The sequence below is a fragment of the Salvelinus fontinalis genome, chromosome 12, assembly GCF_029448725.1.
Source record: "Salvelinus fontinalis isolate EN_2023a chromosome 12, ASM2944872v1, whole genome shotgun sequence".
Classification (NCBI taxonomy): Eukaryota; Metazoa; Chordata; class Actinopteri; order Salmoniformes; family Salmonidae; genus Salvelinus; species Salvelinus fontinalis.
Genome location: NC_074676.1, coordinates 21,980,247 through 21,992,726, shown reverse-complemented (window position 1 = coordinate 21,992,726; position 12,480 = coordinate 21,980,247). Strand labels below are relative to the sequence as shown.

Below are 12,480 nucleotides of genomic sequence, written 5' to 3'. Positions count from 1 at the left end.
CTCTGCCTCTGTGCTCCAGCCACGGGACCTCCAGCTCACCCTGCCTCTCCTGCCCTGCCAAGCCCAGCAGGGCTCACTGCCCTGGGCTCAGACACCCACACACCGCCCTCTCTCCTTCACCCATCCATCCACTTCACCAGCCTCTCAATCTGCCTTCACTGAGGTCTCCCCTCCCTCCTTATATCTTCCAACTCTGCGTCTCTCCTTCTTTCCATCCCTGTTTCCCCTGGTGCACATGCTCAGTTTGCTCTCTCCATATGGTCAGACTCAGTGACCGGAACTTAGAGGATGGACACCGGAAGTGGGTGTGGCCAGGATGAGTATCTGCTATTCAAAATGTCTCTGTTTTTTTGTTTCTCGATTTGAAGTTTCTCTGGTCAAAGTTTTCTTGTTTTGTTCCACACTGAGGTTATTCTCTCCATATGACTCATGGGGTGATGATGATGTTAATAATGACAATGTTGTTAATGATGATGATGATGACGAAGTGCTGTTTTATGTTTGTTGGTGTGTTTCTATCCCTGGGGTGGCGCCAGTGTTTGATTGGTTGATGTTGCTGGTTTGGGTGTAGATGTAGTATTATGTGTATATACAGCATAAATAACCTGTAGTGTTCTTCTAGTGCTGAGACTGAGTCTGAAGAATGATGTAGTTCAGTCAGTGATACTAATTCCCCCTCTCTCCCAACAGTTCCCAGTGATCCGGTCCACAATCTCAGTGCTCAGATCTTCAGTTCTACAGCCATCATAGTAAGCTGGGATCCCCCTATGGAACCCAACGGACGCCCCTTCTACTTGCTCACCCTGCAGGAAGCAGGACACCCCCAACCTCCTAAACCTCTGAACCCCTCTTACCCTAACACCAACCCCCCCGGACCCCCCACTGTCAACAATACCATCACCAAGACAACCAACGATAACGTCTTCCTGTTTACCAAACTCAGGAAGTACTATCCCTATGTCTTCACCGTTACCCCGGCAACTAGTGCCGGCCCGGCCCACAACCACACCAGCCTGCTGCATGTGAGGACTGATGATGATAGTGAGTCTACAGACACACACACACACACACACAAAAGCACACATGTGCATACACATACATACTATTAACCCACTCTCTCCCTCCAGTTCCCAGTTCAGCTCCAGTGCTGGTGTCCAGTAGGAACCTGTCGTCCTCCTCTGTGTCTGTGGTGTGGCAGCGCCCACTGGAGGCCAACGGAGAGATAACAGAGTATTTCCTCACCATGTTCGGCCCTGGCGGCTCCAACACCACACACACCCCCAACACCACCCTCACACTCACACAGCTCCTGCCCTACACAGCCTACAACCTCTCCATCACCGCAGCCACCCGCAAGGGCTCCGGACCCCCGCTACTACTGATGCTGCACACAGATGAAGCAGGTCATCTTTAACCTCTCACCTTTAACCCCTACTAACCTCTGGCCTCTACCCTACCATAACCCCTCCAACTGCTGCTTCATACAGACAAAGGCCAGTAATGTACTCTAACATTGTGTTCCACCAGGTCCGATGTCTCCTCCCCGGAACCTGTCTCTGTATAACCACACAGCCTTCTCTGTGTGGCTGACCTGGGAACCCTCCCTGGAACCCAATGGTGTGGTCACAAACTACGGCTTCAGGATCTGGGAGATTAACACAAACACAATCAGATATCAGGTACTGCACATATACAAACACAAACACTCACAAAGAAACATTAACATTTTTAAACTGGAGTGCTGCAACTTTGCTATGTTCTGTCTATAAGATTTCCTGATTTTTCTCTCTCTCCCTCTCTCTGACTCTCAGAACTCTACAGGTCCGTGGACAGAAGGACAGCTGAGTGGGTTCAGGCCTCACAGCTCCTATGAGATCAGTGTGCTTAGCTACACCAGAGTGGGTCATGGAGACCAGTATAGCACTCCTGTGTCCTTCACAACCAATGAGTCCGGTATGTATGTGGTATGTGTGTGTGGGTATGTATGGTTGTGGAACTAGAAATCAAGTGCCATATGTGTGTGGAATTGGCTATTAATCCTTTTGCATAAACCCTGTGTCTCCTGGCTCCAGTGTCTGAAGTGGTGGGTAACCTGTCCTGCTCTGGTCTGGGCTGGGACTCTGTGTTCCTACACTGGGAGCCTCCAGCCAACCCCAATGGACGCATCCTGTACTACCAGGTCCAGGTGGACAGACACTCAGACTCACAGTCATACATACACCAGGCTGACACAAACCAGTTTACGATCAGTGGGCTGGCGCCGGACGCAGAATTCACACTCACCGTAACGGCTGTCAACTCTGCCGGCCCAGGAGACCAGGTCAACTGTACTGCCTACACACACCCCGAGTCAGGTACACACACACACACACACACACACACACACATGTACACTACACCAGGAGACCAGATGAACTGTACCAACTCAACCCACTCTTATATCCTCCTGCAGTTCCTGGTGTCCCTCGATTCCTGAGTGTGTCAGAGACCACGTCCACCAGCGTGACGCTCCAATGGGCTGCTCCCCTCTCTGCTCTGGGCATGCTCACTGAGTACCGCATCACCATGCAGCTGTTGTCACCTGACTGCCTGTCCAACACACCCCTTTCTGAAGCCACACACCTCCCAGAGCCGAGCCCTTCCCTGGCTCCAGGCTGTGTGGATCAGGAGGTAATTTTACCTGGATATCTGAATGTAAATGTTGTTAAGCCACTGTGTCGTACATCTGTCTACATGTATATCTGCAGAATACATTTCCTAACATTGAACTCAACATCATACTCATGATCTTCCTGGTCAGGTGTTGGTGTCAGTGAATGGTTCTGATGGTGGTGAGGGCAACAGGAGCATCACTCTCCAGTCTCTGGCCAAGTACCGCCTCTACCGCTTCAGAATCACAGCCCTTACTAATGCTGGGCCAGGAGAACACACACCCTGGAGATACACACACACACTGGCTGGGAGTAAGTACACACACCCACGCACGCACACACACATACAGTCACATCCAAAAGGATTGGAACCCTTGACAAAGATGAGCAAAAAAGACTGTGCTATATTGTATGCTCCAAAAAATGAGAAAAATTGATTATTTTATACTAATACAATGTACTAATACAATGGTGAATGTGCATAAAGATTACATAATTCAGATATGACATAATTGTTTTAGACTACTGTGCGCGACATGGTTCAATGAGCCAATAAATCAGCACAATCTACATTGTTGTTTTTTTCTAATTGCCGGCGTCTGGGAGCTAGAATTAGGATAATTGTAACGGCAGTCTAAGTCGTCCTCCTCCTCAGACGAGGAGAGGTGAGAAGGATCTGAGGACCAATGTGCAGCGTGGTAATTTTCCATGATTTAATTAACACAAAAGAAGACACTATACAAAATGACAAAACAAACTAGCCGTCACAGTCCTAGCTGGTGCAGACAAAACACAAAGACAGGAAACAACCACCCACAATCCCCAACACAAAACAAGCCACCTATATATGATTCTCAATCAGGGACAACGATTGACAGCTGTCTCTGATTGAGAACCATATTAGGCTGAACACAGAAACAGACAAACTAGACACACAACATAGAATTCCCACCCAGCTCACGTCCTGACCAACACTAAACAAGCAAAACACATAAGAACTCTGGTCAGGACGTGACAATAATGAATATTGTGCTAATGACGATACAAAAAAAGATTCAATGTTGAGACCAGTTGAGCCCTGTATAGCACCACAATACACATCAAAATACAATAAGCACATTAAACTACACATTAAAACACACATTATTATACACAACAATACACGAAAAGCAAAACATAATCAGTAGGGGAGCGGGTCGAGAGTTTCAAGTTCCTTGGTGTCCACATCACCAACAAACTATCATGGTTCAAACACACCAAGACAGTCGTGAAGAGGCCACAACAAAACCTTTCCCCCCTCAGGAGTCAGTTAAGAACAAATTCTTATTTACAATGATGGCCTAGGAATAGTGGGTTAACTGCCTTGTTCAGGGGCAGAACAACAGATTTCTTCCTTGTCAGCTCGGGGATTCAATCTTGCAACCATTTGGTTACTGGCCCAACGCTCTAACCACTAGGCTACCTGCCGCCCACATTTATTCTACAATGTAGAAAATAGTCAAAATAAAGAAAAACCCTTGAATGAGTAGTTGTGTTCAAACTTTTGACTGGTACTGTATATATTTTTTTTTAATTAGCATACAATATAGCTTATACAGTCTTATTTTATCATCTTTATCAAGGGTGGCAATAATTCTGGATGTGACTGGAAATACAAATACCTACACACCCAGGCAGTATGTGTATATTTATACCTGTCTCTCCCCTCAGACCCTGATGCCCCTCCCAGCAACCTCTCAATGACCATGTCCTCCAACGGCCTCCGTATCGAATGGCAACTCCCAGATGTGATTACCGGCCCCACTTCCTACCTCATAGACGTAATCTCTGTGAGTACACATGCACACACACACTCAAAGAATAATGAGAAAAAAGGAGTTTCTTACATCTGTATGTTGTGTTGTTGTTCAGTTGGATAGCGAGGGGTTAAACCAGTCTGTAGTGCGCGGCCCAGAGGAGCTGAGGACTGTAGTTGTGTCGAACCTGACTGCGTTCACTCGCTACTCTGTGACCGTGACCGCCTTCACTGGACGACTGGAGAACGCACGGCGGGACGGACAAGCCACTGAGCCCACTGTCATCAGAACAATGGAGGAGGGTGAGGAACCCACACATACAGTAATACAGTAGCTACTTTATTCAACTGCTAGAAGGTAGTTAAGCACTCTCTCTCTCCTCCTCCTCATCCTCCCTCCATCCCTCTCCCCTGCTCCCTCTAGAGCCCAGGGATCCTCCTAAGAACGTGACCCTCCAGGTAATTCCAGAAGAAGTGACCCGTGTGTTTGTGACCTTTGCCCCCCCGGAGGAGCCTAATGGGAACATCAGTTCCTATACGGTGCTGGTCTACCGCCAGGGCCAGCTAGAGATGACCATCAACCGCCTCACCGTGGTCCAAAACGAGAACCGCACCCTGACCGCAGTCATCGACGGGCTGAAGGGAGGCTACAACTATAGTATACGGGTGAGGATCTCACACACACACACAGGCACAACTACACAAACACATGGTTCACAACTATAATATACAGGTGAGGAACAAACACAGTGTCATAGAACAATTGTGCTTTCTGAAAAATTATTCTCACCATTTGAAACACTCCGACCAACTCTCTCTCTTCTCTCACACACAGATTGCAGCGGTAAACGGAGCAGGTTTAAGCCCCCCCAGCTCAGAGGTTCAGATCACTACAGGGATCAAAGGTACAGTGCTACATAAACACTACATAACCCATTCATAATCCCTACATAACCCCTTTATAACCCCAACAGCCTTAGAAACTTAGTCATAGGGGGTGTCATATTGTGAATATATGTGTATGCACTACGAACACTTCATGATACAGAAATGTGTGTGTGTGTGTGTGGTTAGCTCCTGCCAAGCCCACCCAGAGACCCCAGGTGGTGCTGGACCGAGGAGGAGTTGCCATGGTAACCTCCCGAAGCATTATTGTTCGCATGCCAGCCTGTTTCTACAGCAATGACAACGGACCAATCAGCAGCATCCAGGTCATCATGTCCGAATCTGGGGGTACGACATCACACACACACATATAAACACACATCTATCACACAGAAAATATATCTTGAACTAAAATATGTAGGAGCCACTGCTATAGGTCTAGTCTGACATCTGTCTGTCTCTCTGTCTCAGTGATGGACAGCATGAACCTGACCAACTGGAAGACAGCATTTCTCTCTCGTTCCGCCCCCTACCTAACAGACAATGGCTTCCCCAACCCACTCTGCGTGAGGGACCGTATGAGCAGGGACACACAAACCAGCGGACTCACTTTCTCACGCATTAGACACAGCATTGTGAGGGACAGGGTTCTGGAACATAGAGACTCAGGGGGGGAGCGCATAGACCACCAGGATGATCATTATGTCATCGGAGAGAAGGACAACTGTCTGACTGAAGAGTACAGTAACACACTCTGTAACGGACCCCTCAAATCAAACACTGTCTACGTGTGAGTATACACAACACAAACATGTAAACACATACACGTGCACATAGCTATAAACACATACACACACATACGTACACAGTTTAATACAGTGCATGTCTTTGTCTGTGTGGCAGGTTTAAGTTCCGAGCCACCAACATCCGGGGCCAGTACACAGACTCTGACTACTCTGAGCATATCAGAACAGCAGGTAAGCACTCCTCTTCTCTCCACAAACATCTTTCCTCTCCGATGATTAAAACAGATTAAACAACACCACTCTCACTCCTTCATTTGAATTTTTTACATTTTAGTCATTTAGCAGAGGCTCTTATCCAGAGCAACTTACTGTTAGTGCATTCATCTTAAGATTACTAGTTGGGACAACCACATATCTCAGTCATAGTAAGTACATTTTTCCTAAATAAAGTAGCTATCAGCAAACTCAGAGCTAGTAAGTTTCAAGTTAATGTCACATGCACAAGTACATGAAACGCATTTCTTGCTCTAAACCCAACAATGCAGGAATCAATAGTAATGCAATACTAAAAGTATCATAAGGTAGAACAAAAACACACAAGAAAAAAGAAGAAGAAGAAGAACACGAGAAAATGTGAAACTATATACAGGGTCAGTTTCAATATAATATTATTTTCAATGTGCAGAGATACTGGACTAATGGAGGTAGATGTGTATAGTCAGTGCCTGACTTCGACTGAAATAGGTTCCTGTCGTGCAGAAAATCTCCCCCTTGCCAGAATCCCCCTCCCCCCCTTCTAATTTCCTTAATTTTGTGGCAAGAGTCAAATACTTGCTGTGACACACATCAGAGTCAAATACTTTCTATAGAACAAACGTCTCGTCAGGATAGGCAACCGAAATTAATAATGAATGTATGTATGTTATATTAAACATAGAGGAGGGAGTAAAATGTTGGCAAGCAATAAACATTTCAGAACAACTATGGCTGAATTATTATCCTTACACTTTGAAACATACTAGTCGAATAAGACATGGGAGAGATGACGAATTTTGGCAAAGAGATTTATTTATAGACTAATACAAAATCAGTAGCGGATTTAGTTACGGGCGACATGGCCAGCCGCCAAGGGCTGCATCTTGCCGGCGGCGGCACCGGGCGCCATGCAAGCTAGACCGCAAAATACACTTGAAACAAATAGCTAAACCGAAAACTGCAGACAAAAATGCTTTCTTCTACTATGTCAGTGAAATGTAGGCTAAACTGACAACGGAGTGAAGAGCAGAAGTCTCAACTAGCAAACAAGTCGCAGCAATGAAGAACGCGAAGAGGAGGAGAATTCTGGCATGGTGGAGATTTTCGGTACAACACCTGTTCTCATTTTGGGTGCCGGTACTGTTTATATTTAGGTGCAGGATCTCCACGATACTTTTGAGCTAATATACTATAAGAGGAACAGGAGCTCAAGCAGAGTAAATTATGATTGTATGTGGGTGTGTGGACGTGTGTGTGCTGTAGAGTTAGTATAAATGTGTGTGCATGACATGCGTGTGTTGGAGTGTCAGTGTGCGTGAGTGTGCAGAGTCCTGTGAGTATGCATATACACAGTGCAAAAATAAAAAATAAATGCAAGGGTCAACTCACATAGTCCGTGTAGCCATTATGTTAGCTATGTCTTGTGGCTTGGGAATAGAAGCTCTTCGGGCATCATCTTTACGACTGTGCGTGGTTGAGTGGACCATTTTAAGTCCATAGTGATTTGGACACCGAAGAACTTGAAGCTCTCGACCAGCTCCATTGCAGCCCGTCAATGTAAGTGCATGTGTTAGTTCACGAAAGGCTTCTTTTTTTCTCTTCCCCTCAACCCCTCCTGTCTGTCAGTGGATGGGTTGTTGACCAGAGATGAACAGATCATTCTGGGAGTTCTCCTCTCCTTCTTCCTGGCCCTGCTGCTCATCCTCATCATCTACGCCTCTGTCAGGTAAACTGGTTACAGCTGATGCCTCTAGTTATGTCGTTTTTTCTTTTTTTATGTATCTTTTCTTTTTTAAACTTTTAAAAATTATTATTAACAAATATCAACAAACAAAAGAGGAATAGTCACATGCAAACAAGCATACATACAAATGATTTACATTGCCAGGAATCCTAAACAAACAAATCATATTCATTAATAATACAAGTTTTACAAAATAATAATAATACAAAATGCCTTTTTGTTTTTCATTTTAGTTAAAGTAGTGCCATATTGTTTAAATTAATTTATAAAGTGAAAAAAGTTAGGTTTTGAATTAGAACATTTGCATTTGTGAATATGAAATTTACCTAGTATTATTAGCAGTTGAATTAAATATACTACATCTTTATATATCAGAATTTCTGAAATAAATCATTATATCAAAACCGTTAAAAAGTACAACCGATTCTATTTTTTTGTAACAAAATTCTGTATGTCAATAGCAAAAATTAGACTATAAATACAGGCAAAAAACAAATACAAAATGGTCTCCTTCTCCATTCCACAGAAATCACATTTATAGTCAAAATTCAGCTTGAATCTTTTCAAAACATGTTTCACAGGATAAATTCTATGTAACATTTTAAATGAAACTCCCTTTACCTTGTTACTGATACAATATTTGTTAGCAATTTTCCATGCTTTCCCCCATTGTATATCACCATAGATATTTGACCAAAGGGAGAGAATTGTAGTATCACAAACAATATTCCTAATCTGTTTATTACTACAATTATCTTTGATGTTAATATTGCCAACGAATATATTTTCATGTAAATCTATGTTACTTACATCAACCACAGAGGAATTTAAAAGTGATACAACCCCCCTTGGAATCGCATCAAAAACAATTGCATATTCTTTCTGGGTTATTGGAATTTTAAATGTATCAAGAAATTCCCCATATGAGAGTAGATATCCATCCTCATTCAGTAACTGACCAACCAAAATAATTTTATTCTCAAACCAGTTACGGAATAAAAGAGACTTACTTTTAAATCGTATATCTTATATGTTGTTCCATATAAAGTATCTGTGAGGGGGGAAATTGTGTTTATACGCTAACATCCCAGCTAAAATTGCCTGCTTATGGAATTTGGCCAACTTTACTGGGATTTTATCAACATCAAAATTACATTGAAGCAAATATTCTAAACCACCAACAGAGTCAAATAAATACTTAGGGAAGACATTCCAAATACTGTTCTGGTTCTTAACATACTTCAGAATCCAATTTATTTTAAAAGTATTATTTAGAGTATTGAAATCTAAAACCTCAAGTTTTCTAGTTTAAACCCAGCCAGCCATAGTCAGTTGTGTCAGAGTGATTGACATGTTCCTCATCCAATGACAGGATCCGTCAGCGTCAGAAGGAGGGCGGAACCTACTCTCCCCGGGAGGCGGAGATTATAGAGACCAAGTTTAAACTGGATCAACTGATTGCTGTAGCTGACCTGGAGCTGAAGGAAGAGAAACTACACCGGTCAGTGTGTGTATGCCTGTGTGTGTCTTTTTCTCACACATACACACTCCCTCTCTCTCATTCACACACAACTTCACAAAGGTTTACCCACTGTAACATTATGCTCACTCTGCCTCTACTACTCTACCTGCATGCCTACAGAATGTGCATGGCTGCTGCTAACACACGCACACACACACACACACATACACGCACACTACAGTACACACACACACACACACACACCACACACAGGCTGTCTGTGCTCTCCACTCTCACTCTAACCCAGGGTTTTCCAAACTTGGTCCCTGGGACCCCAAGGGGTGCCCGTTTTGGGTTTTGCCCCAGCTGACTCAAATGATCAACTAATCATCAAGCTTTGCTCCAACTCCTCTCTCAAACTCTCTCTCCAGGTATTCCTCCTTCTTCTTTAGACGGAAGGAGATATTTGTCATCCAGTAAGTTGTAATGGGCAGTGTGTGTAGCCCTTCAAGTGTGTAGCACTCAGTGTGTGTAGCCCTTGTTATATAGCACTCCATGTGTGTGTTGCTGTGTTGCATTGCTACAGTTGGCAGTGTGTATTGTTGTCTCTCATGGCTTTAGTCTACTGAAGTGCTGTTCAGTGTGCCAGTCTGTCTGTAACTGTACAGTAATGGAAAGTAAAGTCTGCTGTACTCACAGTGTACTGGTGTGACTGGAAAGTAAAGTCTGCTGTACTCACAGTGTACTGGTGTGACTGGAAAGTAAAGTCTGCTGTACTCACAGTGTACTGGTGTGACTGGAAAGTAAAGTCTGCTGTACTCACAGTGTACTGGTGTGACTGGAAAGTAAAGTCTGCTGTACTCACAGTGTACTGGTGTGACTGGAAAGTAAAGTTTGCTGTACTCACAGTGTACTGGTGTGACTGGAAAGTAAAGTCTGCTGTACTCACAGTGTACTGGTGTGACTGGAAAGTAAAGTCTGCTGTACTCACAGTGTACTGGTGTGACTCATATTGTTCTGTCAACTCTGTTTCAGACTTCTCAGCTACAGAAAGTCTCTCAAGTAAGTCACCTAATGAGTGTGTATGTTGTTCTATGTGTACATTATGTGAGTTTGTTGGGCAATAATAGTTGGATTTGGATTGCTGCCCTGTGAAGGATTTATCTTACCCCCACCTCCTGTTTGTTTGATCTGTTTTTTCATATATGGTTTATGCATTCATGTGTGAGCTGTGCCAAGATTTTCCTCTTGTAGGACAATAAACGTGATTCTGATTATCTCTGTCTCTCAGGCCGGTCAATAAGAAGTCTTTCCTGCAGCATGTAGAGGATCTGTGTGCCAACGAGAACACCAAGTTCCAGGAAGAGTTTGCAGTATGTAACTCTAACCTCTGACCCCTGTGAAAACCTGTGTGTGTGTGTGCGTGTGTGTGTGTGTGTGTGTGTGTGTGTGTGTGTGTATGTAGATTGACAGCGTTAACCCTGTCTTCTCCAGGAGTTGCCCAAACTGCTGCAGGATCTGGCTACTTCAGACGCTGACCTTCCCTGGAACAGATCCAAGAACCGCTTCACTAACATCAAACCCTGTATGTACACACACACACACACACACACACACACACACACACACACACACACACACAGTGAGCGTAACACACACACACAGCCTAACACATTCTCTCATCTACAGACAACAACAACCGTGTGAAGCTCTTGTCTGAACCTGGCATGCCTGGATCTGACTACATCAACGCTAGCTTCATCTCAGTGAGTCACACACACACACACACACACACACACAGAGAAAAGAGAACACTCATGCTTTCAGAGAAGCTCACATTTCTAAACACCCCAACGTTTGTGTTTACTACAAAACTGGAGACCTGTGACCTACTATGTTCTGACTATAACATTCTTCCTCTCCCCCTTAGGGTTACCTGTGTCCTAGTGAGTTCATAGCGACCCAGGGTCCTCTCCCCGGCACTGTGGCTGACTTCTGGAGGATGATCTGGGAGACTCGCACACGAACCATCGCTATGCTGACACAGTGCTATGAGAAAGGACGGGTAAGGACTGGACCAAGGTTTTAGTAGTGTCAGGGTCGTATGTCTGTTTAGATCCGGTCACCAATTTTGTGTGTGTGTGCTGTGTGTGGGTGTGTTTAGATCCGGTGTCACCAGTACTGGCCAGAGGACAATAAGCCGGTGACAGTGTTTGGGGACATCATCATCACCAAGCTGACAGAGGACGTTTATCCTGACTGGACTGTCAGAGCTCTCAAAGTGGAGCGGGTAACACACACACACATACAGTGCATTCGGAAAGTATTCCACACACCCTTGACTTTTTTTCACCTTTTGTTAAGTTACAGCCTTCTTCTAAAATGGATTAAATTGTTTATTTCCCTCATCAATCTACACACAATACCCAATAATGACAAAGCAAAGAGAGATTTTTAGAATTTAAATAAGATATATCTTTTAAATAAATTAGCAAAAATGTCAACTGTTTTGGCTTTGTCATTATGGGGTATTGTGTGTAGATTGATGAGGGGGAAAAAAACAAGTTTATCCATTTTAGAATAAGGCTGTAGCGTAACAAAATTTGGAAAAAGTCAAGGGGTCTGAATACTCATCGGGACATGGACTCTACAAGGTGTCAAAAGTGTTCCAGAGGGATGCTGGCCCATGTTGACTCCAATGCCTTCCACAGGTGTGTCAAGTTCGCTGGATGTTCTTTGGGTTGTGGACCATTGTTGGTTGATACACCCAGGAAACTATTGAGCGTGAAAAATCTAGCAGCACTGCAGTTCTTGACACAATCAAACCGGTGCACCTGGCACCTGCTGCCATACTTTGTTCAAAGGCACTTCAATATTTTGTCTTGCCGATACAGCCTCTGAATAGCACACATACACATACAATGTCTCAATTGTCTCAAGGC

At 44.2% G+C, this 12,480-nt stretch overlaps 1 protein-coding gene across 1 annotated transcript in view; it reads left to right on the top strand.

The window, feature by feature from the left end:
• The window catches only part of LOC129867705 (phosphatidylinositol phosphatase PTPRQ-like), a 61,019-nt gene that overhangs the window by 46,923 nt on the left and 1,616 nt on the right, over positions 1-12,480 (top strand). Inside the window, 23 exon segments of the mRNA XM_055941259.1 lie at positions 691-1,041; positions 1,128-1,403; positions 1,528-1,679; positions 1,812-1,953; positions 2,073-2,354; positions 2,453-2,670; positions 2,801-2,963; positions 4,362-4,480; positions 4,563-4,749; positions 4,871-5,112; positions 5,282-5,351; positions 5,521-5,679; positions 5,803-6,121; positions 6,235-6,308; positions 7,959-8,058; positions 9,449-9,577; positions 9,970-10,014; positions 10,574-10,600; positions 10,830-10,911; positions 11,033-11,123; positions 11,228-11,304; positions 11,469-11,603; positions 11,703-11,828. Of these exon segments, the coding sequence (XP_055797234.1) occupies positions 691-1,041; positions 1,128-1,403; positions 1,528-1,679; positions 1,812-1,953; positions 2,073-2,354; positions 2,453-2,670; positions 2,801-2,963; positions 4,362-4,480; positions 4,563-4,749; positions 4,871-5,112; positions 5,282-5,351; positions 5,521-5,679; positions 5,803-6,121; positions 6,235-6,308; positions 7,959-8,058; positions 9,449-9,577; positions 9,970-10,014; positions 10,574-10,600; positions 10,830-10,911; positions 11,033-11,123; positions 11,228-11,304; positions 11,469-11,603; positions 11,703-11,828 (3,566 nt within the window).